This window comes from Puma concolor, chromosome B2 (assembly GCF_028749965.1).
Source record: "Puma concolor isolate L17-30 chromosome B2, mPumCon1.1.hap2, whole genome shotgun sequence".
NCBI classification, from domain to species: Eukaryota; Metazoa; Chordata; class Mammalia; order Carnivora; family Felidae; genus Puma; species Puma concolor.
Window position 1 is genome coordinate 3,699,742 of NC_141671.1, and position 25,443 is coordinate 3,725,184.

The window sequence follows — 25,443 nt, forward strand, 5'->3', positions numbered from 1 at the left end:
TTGAAACTCTCCTCCCTTGGTTGCCCTAGATTACGTCACTTCTGCCTCTACTACACCACTTACGACAGCTGCTGTCTCCGTGCTAGGTGTGAGCCATTAGAGGAATGGGACTGGGTCTCATCGGCCTTTAAATTCCTAATAGCCACTGTGCAGGCACATGAATTGGTAGTGCTCCATAAGCATTTGCTGAATGAATGACACAAGAAATAAAATGAGCACTCTGAGCCCGTGTCTCTCGAAAGAAAAGGCTGAGGAGTTCAGCACTTTATGAGACCTTCTCACATGCAGTGTGGGGATCAGAACCATTTGCTTGATTTCTATTCCAGAATATCCCCACAATACACTCAACCACTGCTGAGGTAGCCTTCTAAGCATAGTGAGCGCAAGCACAGGCCCTGGGATCAGACTGTTCATCTTTCAGCCTCATCAGTTACCAAACGTGTGCTCTTGGGCAAGTTACTCAGTCTCTGTGCGCACCAGTTTCCTCCTAAGATAAATCATCATCATAATACACATCTCATAGAATTTTTGTGACAGGTTAATGGGATAACACATGGGAAGTGTTTAGAACACGGTCTGGAACGTACCACCTACTCAACTTAAAAATTACTATTTCAAATATTAAGACGACTCCCGGTAGAGCATTTTGGCCTTGCTCAGTTTTCATTAAAAGCAAATATGAAACGAAAATAAACCGCAGCTCCCCCGGAGAATCCCAGAATTAGCAACATGATTCGTTAATCTTGAACGCGTGACTGGTAAACCCTGAGGATGTTCTCACGGCTCACGGTCCCCAGTACTTTGCTCACAACCGAAGTCCTTGGTTACACCGCCAAGGACTCTTCGCCGTCTGAGGGCTTCTTAAAAACTTTTACTCACTCAACAACCGAGCAGGGAAAGCAGATATTCCTCGGAAGGAAATCTGCATTCTGCTCGAACCCAAACACAAGGGATTAGTCTTAGCGGATTCCAGCCCAGGGCTGGGGACCCCGCTGGCATCAGAGCAGTCCTAGCCTCCTCCGCTGCAGCTGTCTCCACCTACGCACGACCACCACCACCCCTCTGAAAGCGTTTCAGCCAGCTCGCGGGCCACATCCTCTGTGACCGAGCGCTTCCGCTGCGCTGCGGTTCCTCCATTTCTCCCAGGTCCTTCGGGGTGTTTTTCGCGGGGTCCGCACTCGTCTCCGTGAAGCTACTCCTAGCTCGAGTCCTCCTTTAACTGCCTTGAGGAAAGGGCACGGAAGTCAGACACTGTCATTTAAACAACGTCGTTTCCTCTTAGACCAGGTGGCCGTGGAGCACCCACCTCCCCCCTCAGCCCAGGACCCCAAGCCTCCGAGGAACTCTCCATTTCCTGGCCAGCTCCGCCCCGAACCGCCGAAGGCCCGCAGCGCAGGCGCCCCGGGGCCCCGCCCCGCTACACGGGCTCAGCCCCCATTGGCCCAGAGGCTGGGGGCGGGACGCCCCAGCCGCCGAAGCAGGGGTGATCATGTGACTCGCGGGGGCGGGGCTGCGCCGGCCGCTTCCCAGCCTGGCTGAAAGGGCTCGCGTAGCCGGCCCTGTCGGCCCTTAAAGCGGTCAGTGGGCGGCCTGGCCCCAGCTCCCCTCCCGAGCCGCGCAAAGGGAGCTGCTCCTGGCTCTCGTCCGCCCCCCAGGTTTGCTTTCCTTCCCTTCCCGAAGGTGGGCCCCGAGGTCCACCGCCGCGGAGGCTGCGGCCGCCGGGAAGCCCAGCGCCGAGTGTCCGGAGACTAACCGGAAGTGCGGTCCCAGGCGGAGGGGCGGTGCCGGCGGCTGCCGGGGTAAGCGCGGCCCGCGGGGCCTGGGAGGGGCGCGGCCGCGGGCCCCGGGGGGAGTGGGAGGGGGGCGGCGGGACCAGAAAGCAGCCCCCGCCGCCTCGCCGGCCCCCGGCCTCCGCAGGGCAAGAGCAGCCTCTGCTACTCGCCGCCGAGCGGGGTCTGTGACCCCCAGCCGCCCGACGGCGGACCGAGAGACGGTCAATGAAAAGTTGAAAGAAGAGAAGCTCGGTACGGTCGCTCCTGGAGATAATAGTAAATATTAATTACCAGGCACTTTGCTAAGCGATCTGTATCTCTTCCTACGGGGGGGAAACCGAAGGACCTTGAAGTCCACCCCCTCCCCCAGCATCTTAAAGGTAGAGATTAGTTATATTGCACTCAAATGTTCAGAAGAACAGAACCATCTGGTTTTCAGCCACCTTATAACTGTTCTTGGAAAGCTACATTGTATATAAAATGGTACCGTATACACTTGTCAACTACGTCTTGGCGTGTAGAGTGGTTAGAAGAATGGGTCCTTGACCTTAGAAGTTGAGGTAATGCAAACAAAAGATAATTAGCAGAAAGAAAAATTTAAACAAGCAAGTGAAACAGGACTCGGGGCTCTCTTGAGTTAAAGTTAGTCATTGTCCAGAAGGATTCTTGGTGTTTTGTCTAGAGCTGGTTGGGAAGGACCTGATGGCCGCCAGCAGCAGGTGCCTCTCGGAGGAGAAACAAAATGTAAGCAAATGTGGGAAGAGGTAAGATGTGGTTGAAGGATGCTGACCAGACTGGGGAATAAATGGGAGCAATATTTAGATGGCCAGCTCCAGAAAAAATACAAATTTCACCAAAAAACTATACATTTCTGCGTTATTGATTTTTCCTCCAGGAGAGGGCAGAATTGCGTGCTGTGAATACTTACGGACCAGAGACCTTTTGAAGCCAGAAGGAACACGGTCTCGAGTCTTTGTTGTTACGGTAAGTGGCATACCAGGTTGCGTGTTTCTAGATAAATGTGGATTTGGGAGGGGGAAGGAGAGGTGGGACTGAGGGCCTGCCTAGGATTGGGAGAAGATAACATGAAAAAGGGATTGATACTCTCTTAGCTCCTGAAATAGCAAAGTGATAAAACTGGATCCTATTCCACTAACCTGAATGTATTTTCTACTTCTTTCCAACATGGATACTCGCAACAGGCTTGTAGTAATTGCTTCTTGGTTGATTTGCAGCCCAGAACAGGCAGTATGCTCAGTGCTTGGGCAGACTCCGTAGTTAAAAGATCGAAATTTAAATCGTGGCTCTTCTGCTTACTAGCTGTGAGTTGTTGGGTAATTGTTTAACTGCCCTAAGCATCAGGTTTTCTATCTGTTAGGTGCAAATATGGGTATTAATACCTATTTTATAGAGTTCTTGGGAAGATTAAATGAGACAGTCCATGCCATCAATTAAAAATAAATGAAGGGGGTGGCCAGCGGGGGGCTCAGTCAGTTGAGCGTCCGACTCTTGATTTTGGCTCAGGTCATGATCTCACAGTTCTGTGAGTTTGAGCCCTGAGTCTGGCTCTGCTTGGGATTCTCTCTCTCTCCCTCTTTCTGCCCCCTCTCATATCTCTCTCAAAATAAATAAATAAATAAGCTTTAAAAAAGTAAAAGAAAGGAGGTAATCCCTAGCCTCAGGCCTGATACAGTTGGCATTACCTGTTTTTTAGATTAATATTCTGTCACCTTTGTCTGTTTGTCCCATGCATCCTTAACCTTGCGCTTTGAAGTTCTAAACTCAGTTTCTCTGCCTGGACTTTTATTGCCTGCCTGCTTACTCTGCACACTGTGACTCTACCGATGGAAAACAGAACCAGTGTCTTGCTAGGGTGAGATAAGAGAAACCTCTTGGAAGAGGGTACCCTGAAGCTAAGACTTGCAGGATATGTTTGAGTTTGCCAAGAGGACCAGCCAGGGCTGCTAGCCTAGCCGGTTGCATTGCCATGGGGGCTCTGAGAATTATGACGGCCCTTTTTTTTGTCGTGCCGTTTGGTCATAGGTTTCATTCAACGGCGTAGCCTAGATCCTGGGGATATTGCAGGGGACAATAGACTAAGGCCTAACCCTAATGGAAGTTATATTCTAGTAGGAGGGAGAAACAGATGAACAGGTATAAAATCTATTCCACATCGTTGGGTGGGAAGTGCTATAAGAGAAATGGAACAGGATAAGAGGACCCCGCTATCTGACATAAAGTAGTCCAGGGGGTGCCTCCTTTTGAGGAATTAATGTTCAGAGACTGGAATCAAATTAGGAAGCAAGCTACCTGGGGGGAGAGCATTCTAGGCAGAAGGAACAAGTGCCAGAGTTTTGAGGCGGCTCGCGAGGCTGAAGGTAGGCAGGGGTGCCACAGGACGTAGGACAGCGAAGACCAGGCTTTCTTCTGAGTGTGCCGCGAAACAGTTGAAACATCTTGGAGCTAAGGAAGTCTGGGCAACTAGACTGTATTTTGTCTTCTAGGTGCTGACATCTAAAAGACTGAGATGCGAATAAGAAAATGATTTCCTGATGTTTTAAGTTTTTTCTTCTTGGTGCCCCCCGCTTTATTGGCTACTTAGAGCAGATAGGCTTCCCTGGCCTGATTAGTCAGGAATACTCTGATTTCACTTACCAGGCTATGACCAGACTCAGAATTCTTTGTTTCCACTCTGCTCCCCTTTTGACCTTAGCAGTCATACTGCAGTAATACACATTTTATCTTATCTTTTTAATCTTTGTTTATTTTTGAGAGAGAGAGACAGAGACAGAGAACGAGCAGGGGAGGGGCAGAGAGAGAGGGAGACACAGAATCCGAAGCAGGCTCCAGGCTCTGAGCTGTCAGCATAGAGCCCGATGCGGGGCTCGAACTCTTGAACCGTGAGATCACAACCTGAGCCAAAGTTGGACACTAAACCGACGGAGCTACAGGCGCCCCACACAGCTTAAAAGACAGAACGTTCAGGGGCGCCTGAGTTATTGTTTATGATTTAGCTAATTAAGTTTAAATGGGCTTTGAACAAGGCTTTGCACAAGAGACAGACACGGAGGATACACTCAGTAAATATTCGGGTTTTCCTGTGTGTGAAGATGGAATGAAGAAAATGATAGAGCCTGTCGTTCATCGAGCATCCCTTGATTCTCAGGCATGGAGCTGGGTCCTTAGTGGCAACGTCTCAGTTGTCATGGCTGCTCCTTAAGGCAGGCCATGGTACCTTACATATTTTATCACAGGGGAAATGGAAGCAGAAGGAAGGTAAGTACTTTCCTTGCCCAGGTTCCTGTGTCTACAGGGGAGCACAGTGGGAATTTGAACCAAAGCCTGATTCCAGAACTTGAACGTTCAATGTCCGCACAATATATCAACTCACTGCTACCGTGTTCTTTAAAAAACAAACTAAAATATCTGTTAATTTGGAAATAATTTCAGACTCACACAAGAGTTGCAAAATCATACAGAGTAGTCCTGTACCCTTTGCCCAGCAGCCCTAAATGTTACCGTTGTACTGTGTTTGCTTTACGACTCTGTGTGTGTCTGTGTTCACCTACATATGCATCCATGTGCGTTTTTTTCCTGAACTTTTTGAGAGTAGGTTATAGCCATAATGATTCTTGTCAAACTATGAGAGAGTGAAGCCCTGAAGTCTTACGACATGCTAAGCCCTAAAGTCTTAAAGAGAATTAAGCCCTAAAGTCCTAAGGTATGTCATGAATTAACTGCTTTCTTATGCACGTACAATGCTTCTAGCTACATGCCATTCTTGGGAGAACTGAAAAAACAGTTACTCAAATCATTTTCTGTGGAGCTTCATTCTTTCCTCGAACCCCAGCTGAGAGAGCCTGTCCTAAATACTCAATAGTTCCTGTCTTAAAAACAAGGCTGTTCTCTTACCATTACAGCTATCAAAGTCAAGATATTAACTCATATAATATTATCTTATTCAAATTTAACCCATTGTTCCACTAATGGCCTTTTCAAGAAAAGGGGAAAACCTGGTTCTTACAAAGATCAATCCACCACCCCCCCCCCCATTTCATTTAATTGTCATGTCTTCTTGTTTGTGGCACACATATCCTCAGACTTTGTCTTTCATGACCTTGACTTTTTTAAGAGTTCAGGCCACGTATTTAGTAGGATTTCCTTCACTTTGGGTTTGTCTGATGTTTCCTCATGATCAGATTCAGGTTATACGTTGTTGACAAGGTGGCCCAGGGGTGCATTCTGTACTGCACATTCTAGTAGGAGGCAAGTTATATACCATGTTACTGGTGACAGTGACTTTGATCACTGGGTTTAAGTGGTGGCTTCCAGGTTTGTGTCCTATGAAGTTACTCTCCTTGTCCCTGTAATTATTAAATATCTAGTAAGGAGATATTTTCAGATTGTGTCAATATCCTGATCTCACAAACTTTATACCCACTAGATTTTTGCCTGAAATAATTCATATTCTTCTTTTGATTGGACAGCGTGACTTTTAAAATTACATCTTTTCTTCTACATCTAATTGTTGGCTTTTTAGTATAAGAAAAACTCCCTTCTCTATTCGCTTTATATATATATATATATATATGTATATATATATATATATATACATATATATATATATATATAGATATGTATAGATTCATGGATTCTTACTGTGTTACTAACTTATTGCTTGTTTTGATGTTCTGTTTGTTCCGGATTTGGGTAATAGCAGCCCCCTCGGCCTGGCTCCTGGGTCCTTTTCCCATCTTGTCACCACTTTCTGAGCACTTGCTTATTTTCTGGCACAAGGTGCTCTGGGCTCATCTTGTCCTTTCTAAAGCCCAGAATCAACATTTCTCCCAGGAGCCCTGATCGCTTTCAGGGGAGAATGGTGTTTAGAAACAAGACCTGAGTGCTTGGTGTGCTCCTTACTACTAAGATTTCATGCTTTCTGTGACCTTTCAGCAGACATTATTAGAAAGATAAAATAAACGTGCACTTTGACACATACATGCATTTCTGTGTTCTGTATATACTTAAAAACTTGATCTCTGGGGCGCCTGGGTGGCTCAGTTGGTTGAGCATCTGACTTCGGCTCAGGCCATGATCCCACAGTTCATGAGTTCGAGCCCCACACTGAGCTCTCTGCAGTCGACACAGAGCCTACTTTGGATCCTCAGTCCCCCCCATCCCGCCCCTCTCCCATTCAGGTGCTCCCTTCCTCTCTCAAAATAAATAAATAAACTTAAAAAATGTTTAAAAAAATTTGACCTCCTGATACTTCTAATTCCAGTTAAACACTAGAGTTCTCTTTTCTATATTTGTAACTCCCTTCTCTGACGGTAAGGAATCTGTGTGCCATTTTGCCAGTAGTATATTTACTTATTTGTTCAGTCCGAGGGTATACAGTAGGTAGTGTATCTTCACCACCACAGGGGGAAATAGCCCTGCTAATTAGAGTGCAGTAATTGTTTATAGTTCTTTTTATCTTCAACTTGGGTTTATATTCTTAGTATCGTGTGAAAGTACGATTTGAGTTTGTCCCCTTCTGGGTATTCTTCATTTGAAACACTGACTCATTTGTTTCGCTTATATTACATTGTAACATTTTGCTCAGGCGTCTTGCCTGTTTACTTACTGAGCCTGTGGAATGTAACAGTTGTGAAAGTAAAAACGTGCGTGTTACAAACAACGTAGGTTCACAGAAGCGCGACTCTCCCTCCATCACCTGTTGCCACCAGTTCCGTTTTCCTGTGTTCTTACTGCGGGTTCGCCCCCCACGGGATAGTAGCCACGCGCGTTAGTGTCTTTCACCTTTTCCAAAGCTGTCTGTGGCCAAATGAATAGATACATGTGTAAGTTTTTTATTTCTACTGCGATCTTACACAAAATGGAGTGGATGTTTTTCTTTTTTCCTTTTTGAGAGTGGGGGGAGGGGCAGAGAGACGGAGAGAGAGAACTCCAAGCAGGCTCTGTACTGTCAGCCACGAGCCCCATGCGGGGCTCAGACCCACAGATGGTGAGACCGTGACCCGAGCCAACACCAAGAGCCAGAGCCTTAACGACTGAGCCACCCACGCACCCCACAAAATGTGGCATGTGTTTCTCGACTGTTGTTTTTTGAAATCTATGGTATATCCTGAAAATCATTTCGTATCAATTCACGAAGGTTTTCTTCCTTTACAGGTGCGTAGTACTCCATTATACGAGGTTTGTTCAACCACTTTGCTTCACATGGGCATTGAAGTGGTTTAAATGTTTTCAAACCGCAAACCTTGGCTACGGTGCGCATCTTCATGCTTGTATATGTTTAAATTGTTGGAGATGTATCTTCAGAGCCGATTTCTAGAGATGGGACCGCTGAGTCAGATACAAATGCAGATCTAGTTTTAGGAGCTCTGCCAAACTCCCGGCCAGAGCGACGTGTCAGTTGGCCTTCCCTCTAGCAACACAAGCGTGTCTGTTGCCCCACAGTTTTGACAACAAAATGCGCTGTCATACTTTTCAATGGATGCCGGCCTGATTGGTGAGAAACAATATTTCACATACCTTTTTTAATTATTTCATTTTTTGAAATAGACGTTTTTGAGAGTACTCGTAGGTTCCCAGCAAAATTGAGTGGAGAGTGCACGCAGCTGCCTTACGTCCTCTACCCGCCCCCCGCCCCCCGCGCCTCCCCGGCTGTCAACCTCTGGGACCAGAGTGCTACATCTGTTACAAAGGAGCCTACATTGAGATGCCATTATCACCCAAAGGCCTTGATTTACTTGAGGGTTCGTTCTTTGTGTTGTACATTCCGTGGCTTTGACAAATGTATAATGGCGTCTGTCACCATTTATGGTGTCACAGAAGAGTTTCACTGCCCTGAAAATCCTCTGTGCTCCGCTTACTCATCCTTCTCCCCAACCCCTGAAACCACTGATCTCTTTCACCAATGCCATAGTTTTGTTTATTCTAGAATATCATGTACTTGGAATCGTACAGTTTGTGGCCTTTTCAGGCTGGTTTCTTTCACTTAGCAATATGCGTATAAGGTTTCCCCAGGGCTTTCCCTGGGGAACATTCCTATTTCAGCTCTAAGCAATGTTCCGTTGTCTGGATGTGGCACCGTTTGGTTATCCTTTCGTTGACTGAAGGGCATCTTTGGTGCTGCCGAGTTTTGGCAGTTGTGCACAGAGCTGCTGTAAACATCCTTGTGTAGGTGTTTGTGTGGACATCACATTTTCAGCTCCTTTGGGTAAATACCAAGAAGCACAGTTGCTGGATTATGTAAGAGTGTGTTTAGTTGTGTGTGTGTGTGTTTTTAATGTTGATTAATTTTTGAGAGAGACACTGTGAGTGGGGGAGGGGCAGAGAGAGAGGGAGACACACAATGTGAAGGGGCTCCAGGCTCTGAGCCGTCAGCATAGAGCCCAACGCGGGGCTTGAACCCACCAACTGTGAGATCATGACCTGAGCTGAGGTTGGACGCTTAACCGACCGAGCACCCAGGCACCCCAGAGTGTGTTTAGTTTTGTGAAAAACCACCAAACTGCCTTCCAGAGTGGCTGTACCATTTTGCGTTCCCACCAGCGATGGACGGGAGTTCCTGTTGCTCCACGTCCTTGTCAGCATCTGGTGTTGTCAGTGTACTGGATTTGGGTCATTGTAATTTTTAGTGGTATCTTGTTTTAATGTTCAGTTCCCCAGTGATGTACGATGTGCAGCATCTTTTCATATGCTTATTTGTCATCTGTACATCTTCTCTGGGGGGCTGTCTGTTCAGATCCTTTGCCCTTTTTTCAATCAGGTGGTTCCTTGTTGGGTTTTAAGAATATAGAAATGCATTGTATATTTTGGATAACAGTCCTTTATCAGATGTCTTTTGCAAATATTTTCTCCCAGTCTGTGGCTTTAGACTGTGTCTTTTACAAAACAGAAGTTTTTTTTTTTTTTTTTTTTTTTTTTCAACGTTTATTTATTTTTGGGACAGAGAGAGACAGAGCATGAATGGGGGAGGGGCAGAGAGAGAGGGAGACACAGAATCGGAAACAGGCTCCAGGCTCTGAGCTATCAGCCCAGAGCCCGACGCGGGGCTCGAACTCACAGACCGCGAGATCGTGACCTGGCTGAAGTCGGACGCTTAACCGACTGCGCCACCCAGGCGCCCCCAGAAGTTTTTAACCTTAATGAAATCCAGATTGTTATTTCTTTCATAGGTCATTCCTTTGGTATTTTATCTAAAAAATTGTCTGCATTTCCCCCGTGTTATCTTCTAGGAGTTTTATAGTTTTGTGTTTTACATTTAAGTCCATGGCCTATTTTGAGTTCATTTTTGTGAAAAGCGTAGTCTGTCTATTTCGTATTCTTGCAGGGACGTCCAGTTGTTCTTGCCACGTTTGTTGAAAGACATCTTTCTGGATTGCATCGCCTTTGCTGTTTTGTCGAAAGATCAGTTGACTACATCTATATGAGTCCATTTCTAGACTCTCTTCCACCTTGTTTTGTCCTTTTACCAATACTACATGGGTTACTGGAGCATTGTAGCAAGTCTTGAAGTTGAGTAGTGTCAGTCCCTCAGTTTTGTTCTCTTTCAATAGTTTGTTGACTTCTCTGGGTCTTTTGCTCTCTGTATAAACTTTAGGGTCAATTTGTTGATAGCAACAGAATAACCTGCAGGGATTTTGATTGGAATTGAGTTCAACCTGTAGATCAAGTTAGGAAGAATTGGCGTCCTGACAGCATAGATGTCAGCGTATCCATGAACATGGGATTTCTGTTCATTTATTTAGTTCTTTTTTATTTCTTTCATCAGAGTTTTATGTTTTCTTCATGCATACATAAGTTAGATTAATACATAAGTTAGATTAATACTTAAGTATATCATTTTGCATAGGTGCTAATGACGTTGTGTTTTTAACTTCAGATTCATTGCTGGTGTGGAAGAACGTGATTGCCTTTTGTATATTATCTTTGTATCCTGCATGCTTGCTATAATCGCTTAATTAATTCCAGGTTTTTTGTTGATACTTTTGTATTTTCTACACTGACAGTCATGTGATCTGGAAGCAAAGATAGTTTATTTTTTCCCATTCTGTATAATTTTTATTTCTTCTTCTTGTCTTACTGTATTACCTAAGACTTTCAGTATGACGTTGAAAAGGAGTAGTAAGAAGGGACATCCTTACCTTTTTCCTTGTCTTAACTGGAAAGACTCGAGCTTCTCACCATTAAGTATAATATTAGCTATAGTTTTCTTGCATTCTTTATCAAGTTTAGAAAGCTCCTGTCTATTCCTAGATATTTCATGTACTGTTAATTTAAATTTCTGTAAATATAAGTGAGATTGAACATCTTTTCATATGTTTGAGAAACATTTTTCTGTCTTTTTTGTGTATTTTTTTTGCCTATTGTTCTATCAGGTTTTTAGTGGTTTTTTTCCCCTCAATTTTTAAGAGACCTTTATCTAATAGATGTAAATACTCGTTTGTCTCAAATATATGTTACAAACATTTTCTTTCAGTTTGTCATTGACTTTTGACTTTGTTCTTTCCTTTTTACATGCAAAATGCTTTTATTTTAGTCAAATGGCCAATCTTGTGTCATAGGCTGAAAACCTTTCTGTACACTGAGGTTATCTGTACACTGAGGTTATCTGTACGTTTCAGTACCTGTGTGGTTTCAACGTGTTAAATTCAGATCCCTGATCAGTTTAGAATTGATTTTGGTATGTGATGTGGGTATAGATCAAATTGTATCAGTTTTCATGTGACTGTCCTGATGTTCTGACATCGTTTATTAAAAGTTCAGCGCCTGGGAGGCTCAGTCGATTGTCTGACTCTTGATTTTGGCTCAGGTCATGATCTCACAGTTCATGAGCTCAAGCCCTACATCGGGCTCTGTGCTGAGAGTGCAGACCCTGCTTGGGATTCTCTCTCTCCCTCTCTGTCTCTCCCCCACTCATGCGCTCTCTAAATAAACAAATAAATAAGTAAATAAATAGTTTAGTTTTTCTCTGGTAATTTGAGACATAACCTTTATTGTATAGTAAATTTCTATGTATGTTGATATCTGTTTCTGGATTTTTATTCTATTCCACTTATCTTTTTATGTATTCCTGTACCAGAATATTAACATTAGAAGCTTTATACTATATTTTAATGTCTCATAGAGTTAGTCACCCCCCCCAATCTTTCTTTTCATTGTTTCCTAGCGATTCTTGCATGTTGGTTTTCCCAAGTGAATTTGAGTAATAACGGTAGCTCAGGCATTCCTGATATGTCTGTGAAGTGTCAGAAAGTATGTACTTTAGGTTTTGGGGGCCATATGGTCTCTGCTCACCTATTTAACTCTGCCTGTGTGAAAGAAGCCATGGGCAATATGTTAATGAGTTAAGTGTTACCTTGTTTCGGTAAAACTTTATGGAAACAAAACGTTGAAAAAAAAAAAAAAAAAAAAAAACTTTATGGAAACAGGCTGCAGGCCAGAATTGACCCGTGGGCCATAGTTTGCTCACATTTGGTCTGGTTCCATGAAGAAGCATATTATTTTTTGTTGTAATTGCATTAATTCACACATCTTTTTACGAGGAACCAACATCTTCATTATATTGAGTCATTCTATCCAAGAACAAAAGATACCTTTCCGTTTGTTCAGGTCTACTTTTAGGTCCTTCAGTAGTGTTTGAGAGTTTTCCTCTTCTCTATTTTACAAAATTATTTATTTTTGTATTAAATATTTCATATTTTCTGTTATCATACAAGGAATATTCTCTATCATTGTATGCTCTAGTCGGTTGTCTGTGCACAGAAAAGGGCTGTTTCTGTGGGTGAGTTTTATATCCTACTGCCTTACTGAATTCTTTTGAGTCAGTTTTAATGTTGATTCTAGAGTTTTCTAGTTATACTCTCATACATCTCCAAACAGGTATAATTTTACCTCTTTTCAGTTATTAAACCTCTAATTGACTTTTTGTTTCTAATTGTGTTGGCTAATACTTCCAGCTCAGAGTTTATTAACAATGGAGATAGTGGTCATTCTTGACTTGTTCCTGATCTCACTGGAAATGACTAGTTTTTCTCACTTAGGTACTGGCTATAAGACTAAGGAGTGTATATTTTATCATTTAAAAAGGAGTATTCGTATAAAAAATAAAAGGAAGTATTCATTAATTCCTACTTTCTTGAGTATTTTCATCAGGTATGGATGTTGATTTCTGTTGTGAGTTCCTTCAGTATCTATGGAGATAATTATGATTTTCCCCCATAGATCTGTTAATATGCAGTATTATGTTAATGGATTTCCTGATATTGAACAAATGTTGCATTCCTTGAATAACTCCCACTTTTGTCATGATATATTACTTTCCTTAATGTGATGTTGCATTTTTGTTAGTACTTTTCACTTTAATACTGGGCTACAAAACATTTTTGTACTCTTTGTCAGGTTGTCAATGTTAAACTATTTTCACAAAAAAATTAGAAGTTTTGTTCATTTTTAAGCGCTCTGGAAGATATTTATGAAACATTAGGTTTATTTGGTCTTTGTAAGTTTGTTAGAATACTCTTCTGAAATCATCTAGGTGCAGGAGTGCCTGGGTGGTTCAGTCGGTTGAGTGTCCAACTTTGGCTCAGGTCATGATCTCACAGTTCGTGAGTAAAAAAAAAAATTTTTTAATGATCTAGGTCTAGTGGTTTTTTGTGGGGTAATTCCTCAACAACTTTGTTTATTCTGTGCATATTAGTGTTCTAAAACTTTCTGTCTCTGAAGGGGGTGATTTTGGTAAATTGTATTTCGCGAGGAAACAGTCTGTTTCATAGACGATCACATTTATTTGTGCAGAAGTCTGCAAAGTGATCCGGTATGTGTATGTGGGGGCGGGGTTTGTTTTAGCTATTATTTATTCCTTCCTTTGTAAGCGTGTACTTTCTCCCTTTTTTCCTCATTAAGTTAGCTAGTAGTTTATCAGTTCTTTACATTTTTTCCAAAGTAGGATTTTGATTTATAATTAGGTTGTTTTTCTCTTCAGTTTCCTGATTTCCGTCTTTAATTTTATTTTCTTCCTTAATTTCTTTTGATTTACCTTTTTTTTTTTTAGCTTTTTGAGGTGAGAATTTTAGTTTGTTCATGTAATTCTTCTTATCGATGTAAAAATATTTAAAACTATGAATATTCCTTGGTCACTGCTTTACATTTATTCCATAGATTATAATCTGTAATATTGTTAATTGTCAATACTTAGAAATTTTTTTTTGTCTCCCCATTTGCTGAAGAGTTGTTTTATTAGTTTATTTTTCCCCATTTCAGAGGGGCTTTTTTAATTTGATGTTTCAGTAAATTTTTAGTTTGATGTCACTTTATGGAATTTACTGATGCTCTCTTTGTGACCTACTATATGACAGAATTCTGTGACTGATTCATGTGTGCTTGAGAAGAAAGTTTATTTCCTGTTATTGGGAGATAACTATCCTTAGCTATTCCTAAGATTTACTTACTAATGTGATCAAGTTTTCTGCATCATAACTTATTTTTGTTCTACTTTGTATGTCCATTTACTGGCCGTGGAATGTTAAGTTTTCTTATTAATAATGTGTGTATCTCTATTTTTTGTTATGTAGTGTAGTTTTTGCTTGATGAGGTTGACTGCTGTGTGATTTGGTGCAAAACCGTAACTGTTACAAGTCAAGCTATAGTATATGGCTTTCAACATTAAAAGGTGCCCTTTATCATGTTTCATGTTTTTTGGCCGAATTCTCTTCCTGATACCTTAAAAAAAAAAAAAAAAAAAACCCTACTTTTATTGTTTCTATTTGCCCCGTATCCTTTTTTCTGTCCCTGCGTTTTCAGCCTTTTCAAATCTTTGTTTTAGGTGTCTCTTGTGTTTAGCATATAGTTGGGTCTTGCTTCTTCTTGAGCCACAGTAAAATTTTTTTTTTCTTTTTTCAACGTTTTTTATTTATTTTTGGGACAGAGAGAGACAGAGCATGAACGGGGGAGGGGCAGAGAGAGAGGGAGACACAGAATCGGAAACAGGCTCCAGGCTCTGAGCCATCAGCCCAGAGCCCGACGCGGGGCTCGAACTCACGGACCGCGAGATCGTGACCTGGCTGAAGTCGGACGCTTACCCGACTGCGCCACCCAGGCGCCCCCACAGTAAAAATTTTTTAATGGGTGAGTGAGTCGGTTAAGCGTCCAGTTCGGCTCAGGTCATGATTTCACACCTCATGGGTTTGAGCCCCGCATCAGGCTCTATACTGACAGCTCAGGGCCTGGAGCCTGCTTCAAATTCTGTGTCTCCTACTCCTATTAAGATAATAAATGTATTTATTTTAAATATTACAATATTTAATATTTTATTAAATAAAAATAATAAAATTTTTAAAAAATTTTAATGGGTGAGTAAAACTCCTCATTTATCGATATGATTGATGTGTTTGGTCTCAGCGTGATCGTGTTATTTATACTTGTTTCTTCAACTGCTTGTTGCTTTTTATTAAAAAAAAATCTAGAATGTTTCATTTTTGTTATAATGGCTACCTTGGAACATAGATCTTTGTAATGCCTTGGTACCATTTTCTTTTTCTTTTTTCTTTTCGTAGTTTTTTTTTTTTTTTTTTTTAAGTTTTATTTATTTATTTTTGACACAGAGAGAGAGCGGGAAGGAAGGAGAGAGAGGAAGAAAGAGAATCTCAAGCTGATAGGACAGAGCCTGATGTGGGGCTCAAACTCACACACCATGAGATCATGACCTGAGCAGAATCCGAGAGTGCGACGCTTAACTGACTGAGCCGCCCCGGGCACCCCCTTGGTATCATTTTCTTATTTAGCCTTTAATTATCTGGTTTTTCAGGTTTTGGTAGTATCCCTTAACTCTCACCTGCCATTAATACAATAACCAGTGAGGTTATATTAGTTTTTTGTTTCTTTTCCTAGTTTTTAGTTGAATTACGTCTATTTTACTAGAATGTGAAATATTTAATAAGACTGCTAATTCAGCAGCACTTTACCACTTTTGTCATTGTGGTAAAGTTTTGTGGCATTGTTTTTCTTTTTTTTGTTTTTTCTTTAATGTTTGTTTATTTTGAGAGAGATCGAGTACATGCTCCCAAGCAGGGGAGGGGCAGAGAGAGGGAGAGAGAGAATCCCAAGCAGGCTCCGAGCTGTCCGTGCAGAGCCCGACGCGGGGCTCAGTCCCACAAGCCATGAGATCATGACCTGAGCCGGAATCCAGTAGGATGCTTAAGCTAAGACTGAGCCACCCAGGGGCCCCTAGATGGTATTTTTATTTTCCTTTTTTCTAAAAAACTTTTTCCATCATCTTGAAGGACCTTACCTTCCTCTCTGCTCCTTTTCTCCTTCGCGGTGCAGCCCGGAAGGTTCCTGTCCTTTCCGTTTCACTTTCCTGAAGGATCGCCACCCTGGGACTGCCTCTGAGCGTGTGCAGGCTGAGTCCCTTCCTTCTGTCCTGCTCTGATCAGAGCTTGAAGAAAACAGTTTCTACTTGGAGTCAGTTGTGTCCGTCGTAGACTGCTTCCAGCACCCCGGCCGGCCCGAAGCCTGCGTCTTCAGCCGGCCCTGCTCCCTTCGCCCTGCTGCCCTGGCCCTGCTCCACTCGGTGGCTTGCCGCTGAGAGCTCACCCGAGGCATTTGGGGAAGGGGTGCGTTTGTTCGGTGCATTTGTTCTTGTCCTTACAGAGCTAGAGGCATGCCGGGGCGGTGTGGGTGTGCGTGTGGGTGTCTGCAGCACCGATACCCCCTCTCCAACTCTCTTTTCTTCCCGTGTTCTGTGTAGTTCTTCCAGAAGTATTCTGTTCTTTTTCCATCTTTAATCCGTTTTCTGCCCCTCGACCGAAGTTAGCATGAAGCCCTTGTCATGGAAGCGCGTAGGTTTTTCTGAAAAATCTAGTTGAACTACGACCTACGGCTTCCCTGACCTCTCGTTTTGGCCCGTGTGGAGTTCAGGCCGGGGGCTGCTAAAGGGAACAACAGCAACAACAACAACATGAACGTCGGCAGAAATTGGGTTGTGCTTGAAGTTCCTGTCTTTCCTGACCTGCGTGCCGTTTCCTTTCCAGAGTCCTCGGGTAGCTGGCCTGTGCTTCCTGGCCAGGTTTCACGAAGATTCCGAGGGGGGCCGAGGATGGCCTGTGTTTACCCCGTCTTACCTGGAGCCAGAGCCAGGAAATAGGTCGTCTGCGTGGTGGAAGCTCTGGACGAGTGTCACGCGGAGCCTCTGCCCGGCCCGTGTGTTGTCTGGGTCTGAGCACTTCCGCTCTGGCTTCTGATCCCTGGTGGCAGCAGGACCCTCGAGGGACCTGAAGCCTCAGTGGCCCGGAACAGGCAGGTCCAGGCTGCTGAGGGAAGGAGTCGGGGACCGGCCTGGACACTCTAACTCTCGTGCCCGTCAAGTGCCGGTCATCGGCCGCCTCCTGAGTTGCGTGCGGCTGAAACAGAAGGCGGCTGGGGCCGGTGTAGACTCTCGATGCCCCAGAGCCTGAGGCCTGCCTGCAGCACCGAGTAAAGTTGGGCCTTGTTGCTGTGCAGGTTGTCCCCATGGCTGCGGATGGGGCGGCCTGCGTTCCTGCGGCCAGGGTGTCACCTTTGCGTGTGTCTCTCCTGAGATTTGGCCTTGGGGGCCCTTCCCCTCCGTGTCAGAACCCCGAGGAGGACGTAGATTATGCAGATGGTTTTCAGATTCTTGTCCCCTTTCTGGAGAGCCACACGGGATGGGTTAGGACGATTCATCTCTCAGGACTCAATGTAAGGGCTTGTGGGAGAACACCCTTAAGTTTTCTTAAGGAAACTTTACCCATTTTCGGAGTCGTTGGGTGAAACGCTCTAGGGCCAAGTCCACTCGCTTGTGACCGTCCCTGTCATACCCTCATGTCTTACAGAAGGCCGGCTGCCGAGAGAGACCGGATTCGCGGGGCCAGGAAGCCAGGCGCTCTCCCAGCTAGCTCCCAGGTAAGCCGCCGTGTCTAGGCCTCAGCAACGTGCGTCCTGTCTCCGGGACTGAGCCCGGGCACAGCGACACTCGGCCCCCTTCCTCCTTCCCGCGAGGACACAACAGTTACGGGGGGGGGGGGGGGGGGGGGGGTGGTGCAAGCACCGGAGGTGCCTGGTAAGCACCTGCCGTGTGCACGGGAGAAAGCGCACACACGACACCCAGACATCTTGTCGTGCTTCAGCCAGAGGCCTCAACGACCCGAGTACATCACGTATCAGAAGATGGCATACGCGGTGGAGGAAAGCAAAAAAGGGGTTGGGAAGCCGGGAGCATGCGGGCAGCTCCCTGTTTTAAACGCGGGGGTCGGGAGAGGCCTCCTGGGAAAGAGACGTTTGAAGAAACAGAGGAATTGAGAGGGCGCTGGGCACACCCCTGGAGGAAGAGAGCTAGGGACCAGACCGGGAGGGGCAGAGGCCCTGGGGAGCGTGGGTGAGGACAGCCCGGAGGCCATGTGGCCAGGTGGGGACGTGCGATGGGGTTAGGCTGGTGAGAGAGCAGGTGGGGGAGGCCGTGGGGTCAGCAGAGCCGCAGGCTGTTCGTCAGGGGCACAGAGGACTTGCCCTGTTGTCTGGGCTTTTTCTTTGTTTGTATCTTTTTAGACAGAGTGTGAGAGGAGAGGGGCAGATGGAGAGAGAGTCCCAAGCAGGCTCCACCGGGCTCGATCTCAAGACGCTGGGATCAGGACCCCGAGTCATGACCTGAGCAGAAACCAAGAGTCAGAGGCTTAACCGACCAAGCCCCCCAGGCGCCCCCACATTCTGTTGTTTTAACACGAGTTCCGCTGGCCGCAGAGTGGAGAGTCTGAGTGTAGGAGGTGGTGACGGGAGGGTGGCCTGAGTTCTGGGGCTGCCGTGACAAAGTGCCACAGACTGAGTGGTGTAAAGAGCAAATTTATTTTCTCCCGGTTCTGGAGGCTGACGGTCCAAGATCAAAGCGTCGGGCTTGGTTTCTTCCGAGACGTCTCCTTGGCTCGCGGCCGGCGAGAGAGGCAGTTGGGTTCTCGTTCTGAGAATGGAGCCAGCGAGTCTGCTGATGGCTCCGTTGTGGGGTGTGAGGGAGAAGGTCACAGGAGGGCTCCAAGGCTTTGGCCGAGGACCTGAAAGAACAGGAACGGAGATCGGGTGGCCGGGGGCGGAGGAGGCCGGGTCTGTGCGCCACCGCCCCGCCTGTGCCGAACTTGTCTTTGCCGGTCAGTAAGGCAGGAGCAGACACGAGGCATTTCGTTGCAAACCCTGGTGAATAAGAAGCGTCCTTTGTGACACTTCAGGCTTTGGGGGTCGACGATGGCAGCCCCAGGCTACTTGGTGCTTCGTGCGCTGTGTGTTGTTGTTGTTGGTAGTTTCTGGATCACTCTTTCCGAAGAGGCCCCCGGTCCCTCAGTGACCGCGGTAAGTGTCCCGCTGCAGACACCCGCTTAGCGCTCCGAGACACGCGCGCAGGAGTCAACGAGGTGACCTCTGGCGCTCGGCGCGCCGGTAAATAATAGGAGTATTCATTCTCTCGTGAGGACAGAAATGGGCTCACTTTGAAGATATGTTACTGGGTGGCAGAGGTCCATTTGATGGATCAGGTTGGTGACCTTGTTCCCTAGGGTACCCATCATCAAACGATCTGGGAGTGTAAGGAATTCTTAACGCCACCGCGAGAGTCATCTGGAACTTGTAGTTTGGACCCCCAAAAATGTCACGTCTGGAACGGCTTTGACGATCACAGTGACGTGATAGAGTTTTTGAAATCGGAGGTGTATACTTAACCGTATTTAGCATAAGCGTGCTGTCTCTCGTTCCAGCTCACCTCCTTGCCCTGCTCCGAGCCGTTGACTTCACTGCTCTGGTAGCCGTGCGTCGTGTTTCTCTCTCATCCTGTCCTTCTGCCGTGGTTTCAGCATTACATTTCTTGTGGACCCGTGTCTGCACTCGAGAAACCGCACTCACTACTCCCAACCCCATTCCGTTTTCTCTCATCCCCGAAACCTAAACATTAGAACTTTTTTGAGCTGACATTTGAAGCCGTGGTATTTCTTCTTATGTTTATGAATAACTTTTTTTTTTTTTCTTCTATCACAACAGCCGTCTCCGTGCCCTGCACATGGAGAGCTTACCGAATTGTTGCAGGGAAATTGGAAAACTGATTAGCAGACTGATGACGCAGAAAGCCCTCCACCTTCTCGATCCTTTTGACTCCTTGTTTTGTCTGAATTCAGGTGGCCACTGCTGCTGCCGCTTCTGGAGCTGTTGTGTTTTGGGTTCTGGTCCGTTCCGCTTACTAGCGTGCTATACTCAACCCTCCTGCTGTTTTCATGTCACCTGAGTGTGCGGGTGCCCGGTCCTACGCGTCACAGCTGAGGAACCATGGACTCTGTCCCCAGAAGAGTGTACGTACACCAAGTAACCTTTGCATCAGCGTTTTCGTAGGTTACTTTAGGTGTCTGTGGATGCAAAATAACTTCTGTTCTAGCTTTGAGCACCTATTATGCGCTACGAGGAGCTGTTCGGCCTCTTGATTATTCGGTTGAAGCGAGGGGAAGGGGAAGAACCCTGGTTTTGAGATCACCCAGGTTCGTAACAGAAATAATCCTGACTGGTCTTTTCCTCCGATGTGCCACTGACCGGTTTCGTATTAGGAAAGAGGAAAACTAACCGGGGCACCTGGGTGGCTCAGTCGGTTGAGCGTCCACCTTCGGCTCAGGTCATGATCTCACAGTCCGTGAGTTCGAGCCCTGCGTCGGGCTCTGTGCTGACAGCTCGGAGCCTGGAGCCCACTTCTGATCCTGTGTCTCCCTCTCTCTCTGCCCCTCCCCTGCTCGAGCTCTGTCTCTCTGTCCCAAAAATAAATAAAAACATTAAAAAAAATTTTTTTTTTCTTTAAAAAAAGAAAAGAGGAAAACTAACTGATTTCAACCCTTGTGAAAACTAGAGCACTTATGGACTCTGATGGAGAATTTCTGTCTTTTTTGCAGTGATTTTTAACTTTGAACATTCTTTTCTTAGTGACAGGAATATAGGTAATGTTTCTTCTTTGTCTCACAGGGTTGAAAATACCAAGTAAGGAATTAGTGTATAGGATGCTGGAAACTTGTAGTGACGAACTGCTCATGACTGAAAGGCCTAGAACAGATGTATCTTTCAAGTTCTTACCAAGAAAACAGCTATGAAGAAAATGATGGGTCAAGAAGACCAGTGGAAGACTCCCTAGGAGAGAGCCATAGAAAATGTGCGCTTCGGAAGAGAGATATAATCAGAGAACTCAGAAAAGGAAAATATATCATGTATGCCCTCAGAAGGGTAAAAAGATTTTTATTCATGTGCATGAGATTACGCAAATAGATGATCAGCTATACCAGTGCCTTGAACGTGAGCAAAACTTGTGTGAACGCTTAGCTCTTATTATGTGTGAGAGATCCCACACTGGGGAGAAACCTTACAGATGTGATATGTGTGAGAAAACCTTCGTCCAAAGCTCAGAGCTGCTTTCACACCAGAGGGTCCACAATTACGAGAAACCTTATAAATGCAGCAAATGCGAGAAGAGCTTCTGGCATCACTTAGCCCTTTCGGGACACCAGAGGACACACGCAGGTAAAAAATTCTATACCTGTGACATCTGTGGCAAGAATTTCGGCCAGAGCTCCGACCTGCTTGTCCACCAGCGAAGCCATACAGGCGAGAAGCCGTATCTGTGTAGCGAGTGTGATAAATGCTTCAGTCGAAGCACGAACCTCATAAGGCACCGAAGAACTCACACGGGTGAGAAGCCGTTTAAGTGTCTGGAGTGTGAAAAGGCTTTTAGTGGGAAGTCAGACCTCATCAGCCACCAGAGAACTCATACTGGCGAAAGGCCCTATAAATGCAACAAGTGTGAGAAAAGTTACCGACACCGTTCAGCCTTCATTGTTCATAAAAGAGTTCACACTGGGGAGAAGCCCTATAAGTGTGGTGCCTGTGAGAAGTGCTTTGGCCAGAAATCAGACCTTATTGTACATCAGAGAGTCCATACGGGCGAGAAGCCGTATAAGTGCTTGGAGTGCATGAGAAGCTTTACGCGGAGCGCTAACCTGATCAGGCATCAGGCAACTCACACTCACACTTTCAAATGCCTCGAATATGAGAAAAGCTTCAGCTGTGGCTCAGACCTTATTGTGCATCAGAGAATTCACATGGACGAGAAACCACCCCAGTGGTCTACATGTGAGGGTGGCTTCCTCCTAGGCATGGACTTCGTGGCCCAACAGAAAATGCGAACTCAGACCGAAGAGCTGCGTTATAAGTACAGCGTGTGCGATAAAAGCTTCCACCAGAGCCCAGCCCTTCTGCAACATCAGACAATCCACATCGGTGAAAAACCGTATATCTGTAATATGGGTGACAAGGGTCTTGAGCTCAGCCCTCCCCATGCATCTGAAGCCTCACAGATGTCTTGATCAGACAAGGAGTTATAATCCCATAGAAGGTGTATGTACGTGTCCGAGAACTCCTAAGATAAAGGACTCTAGGCGAACCTCAGACTTTCCTCGGGGCTCAGACTTCCGTGGGGACCAGAGAATGCAACTGTGGGAAGTTGAGAAATGGTTTGCCCAGAGAGCTACCCTAGCAGGACACTTTTATCAGTCACTCGAGTGAGAAACCTTACAAATGCCCTGAGTTTTGGAAAACCCGTAGCCCAAGCTCATAGCTGATCACCCACGAGGGGATTCGTACAGGTGGGAGACCTTGCAAATGCAGTGAGTGTGAGAGAACTTTCTAGCGGTGCCCACCCCCCACCCCCATCCCACGAGAATTCACACCAGAGGACTTTCTAAATGCCCTCCGTGTCAACAGAGCTTCAGACAGTACACACATCGCATCGGATGTCAGAAAGCCCACAGTGGGGAGAAGCCCCAGCAAGTGTGTAAAAAGCTTCTAACAGAACTGTGACTTTTTTTACTCTTCAGAGAAGCCATACTGGTGAAAGTGTGTCTATTTGTCTTGAATGTGGCAAATCCATTCATTGGGAGAGCCTCCTTGGGTTTGCACCAAAGAAACCCAATCTGAGGAAGGACCTTACAGAGTCTCTGAATGAGAAAAACTTCTGTCAGTGATCCGCTCTTGTGGTATCCTGGGGCACTCACACAAGTGAAAAAGCCCCTGGAGTCTGAAAAAAGCCTTGTCAGAAACTCTCCTACCTTATCTGGTCCCAAAGAACGTACTCTGCAGAGAACTTTTTGCCAGTGAGAGATCGAATTGTGTGGACTGTGTACATATAATAGGTATGAAGAGAACTGTTCTCATAGTTAGTTGACCCATATGGTAGAGATGACTTTTAATGGAGTCAGTATGTAAACAGTTTTTAGATCCCCAGGAGCTCGTTCTGGGAGGAGTGAGGGCAGATCGTGGTAGGCCTCATGGGTAACTCAGGTAAAGATGCTTTTCTTTTATCTGAACCACTTAATGATTACTTTCGCTTTTTACAATTTGGAAATCCAATAAAGGAAAGGACCGTAACCTTGTGATAGAAGGTGTGACATGTGTTAACTGTTGGGGGAAAGGATTGTATTGACTTTGCCTCTGTCCCTTTTTTATTCTTGACCAGAATGGGGACTAGCGTGTCGATAGTAGCCTGGGAACCATTTGCTAGTAGTGAAAAGAACTGAACGGCCAGGGAGTAGTGACCCTAGATCGAAACTGTCCCCCCAGGTTCTTCCTTCGGAGGGCCAACCTCATAAAGAGGCAGAATAGTCAGCTTGTGTATTTTAGTGTGAGTTAAGGCATCCCCTCAAAAGTTTCCTTTCCCTGAAATACCTTTGAGATGATCGCTGGTTTTCGAAATCTCCGCTTTAGAGATTGATTTCTTTCCAACTCAGAAGTGCAAATTTCAGCAGAACCGTCATGACGTTGCTAGCGTGCACGTTGTTGGGACCTTGTCACGTCTCTTTCAGTGATGAGACCCACTCTTCAGATCCTCGCAGGCTGATTAAGGGAAACCAAAAGAAAGGTTTAAGCCTGAGCAGGCACAGAAAAGAACACATAATGATGCATTATTAATGGAGGAGCTAAACTTCTTGATTCTGATTATCCCGACTCCAAAGCTGGTGTTCTTTCCACTCTGTTACCCTGCTGTTGATAGCAGATCAAGCCCCATAATGATACGCTTTTCGTTTATTTCGGTTCTGCCAAGAAAAGAAAATACTTTTTATTCCCAGGGAAAGGATTGCAGTCACCACAACACAAGGTATCTGTTCGGCTTGGAACGTAGGATTCTAAATGCTACAAGGGAAAAGTAGTGGGCAGATTCATCAGAGGTTTAAGGATGAGCACGTATCTGCAATTTACCAGGATAATTACGATTATCTTTAACATTCTCTAGAAATACTATAATTAATCCAGGGGTTATTAACGGACAATTCTGAGGGGTTTTTTCCTTCTCTCAGATTAAAAGACATTTAATAGAAATCCTTAAGATTCCTCCAGTATTTGGGACTATAGACTGGTGAGTCAGTATGTTGTTGCTGGTCTGGGTTCTCTGGTTTATTCTAACAAATCCCCGAACTCCAGAGAGTGTTGGCATTCGGACTCATGGGTGGCCAGTGGCTACCTTGTGTGTGGCTCTAAGCTTTGATCCTAATGACTGGTTGATGATCCTGATAATCTTAGGGTCAGTGGATAGAGCATATAGTGATAATAAGGAATCTGATTCTAGGGGATTTTTTGTTTGTGTTTTCGTTTTTGCTTTTTTGTTTTTTTGTGTTTGAAAACAATTGCTGGAAGTTTATTCGATCTGATGTGTTTTAGTAATTTTCATACACAGCTCTTACACCATGAAAAGTGGCCCAGTGTGACAAAACACGCAAGATGTATTTGTTTCTCTTCGGTGCAAATCATGCCCGTCACCAGTATATGTTTGACAGTTGTAATACTTAAAATAGTATTGGGCGTATGGCCTGGTGGTGATGACAGTTAGTCCGTATGGCTACTTGTTAGTCATGAGAACTTGGAGAAGGGGACAGAGTTTGTATCGTCGCCAGGGCAGTGGCTCGCCCCTTCTTTCAACTAATCTTACCGGTAATTGTCTCTCGTCTTTAAGTAAGTTAAGGATGGACCATCCCTCAAAAGGAGAACATTAGGGGTATGAGACAGGTCCGAGGGTGAGGGCTTTTAACTGTGGGGAAAAAGTGTTGGTGTTGTTCGTAGAGCATAACCTGAGGTTGGAGAGGACCACTTGGGAGCCTGTAGCCAAAACTAGAAGGTAACTTCTGGGATGGATGGAGGTTCTCTTGAGACAGTGCCAAGCTAAATCTACCTCAGGTAAGTAGTTGGGGTACCTTTCAAGATTTCAGACCAAACGAGACACTTGTATTCAGTCAATGTATTCCTATGCTTTAATGTTTTTGTTTTCCCTTAATTCTTGAATAAACTTTTATTCTGAAAAACTCTGTTTTTGTCTCTGCTAAGAAAAGGCATTTCCCCTACACTTGGGTTAGAATAAAGCCGATCTGGAGGAATCCTTCCACAGTGGACACAGGTCAGATCCTTGCAACGCCCACGTGAGTATCTTAGAACGTTGCCAGCTCTACCTTAATTAAATACACAAAACAAAGGACTCAAGTTGACATTCACATGGCCCTTCGGCCTGGTAGAGGCGATCAGGGCCATCAGAGCAGCTCTAGAGTTCCAGGAGTTTTTGAGGCGAGAGCGGAGAAGTGAACGGAAACCTGGAAGGAGT

The 25,443-nt window shown here is 45.2% G+C and overlaps 1 protein-coding gene across 8 annotated transcripts; it reads left to right on the forward strand.

Moving 5' to 3' along the window:
• The first annotated feature begins 1,483 nt into the window (after window positions 1-1,483).
• ZNF322 (zinc finger protein 322) lies at window positions 1,484-25,154 on the forward strand. 8 transcript variants are annotated; one of them, XM_086706029.1, is made up of 5 exons: window positions 1,488-1,799; window positions 2,455-2,536; window positions 2,668-2,756; window positions 17,633-17,702; window positions 20,775-25,154. In XM_086706029.1, the coding sequence occupies exon 5, from the start codon at window positions 20,957-20,959 to the stop codon at window positions 22,163-22,165; it is 1,209 nt and encodes a 402-aa protein (XP_086562155.1). In that variant the 5' UTR covers window positions 1,488-1,799; window positions 2,455-2,536; window positions 2,668-2,756; window positions 17,633-17,702; window positions 20,775-20,956; the 3' UTR covers window positions 22,166-25,154. The 8 variants fall into 8 exon arrangements, 7 of the variants coding, with proteins under 7 accessions (XP_086562155.1, XP_086562154.1, XP_086562153.1 ...); XM_086706028.1 differs by having other exon boundaries at window positions 2,455-2,516; XM_086706031.1 differs by lacking the exon at window positions 1,488-1,799 and adding an exon at window positions 1,835-2,048.
• Window positions 25,155-25,443: the final 289 nt, after the last annotated feature.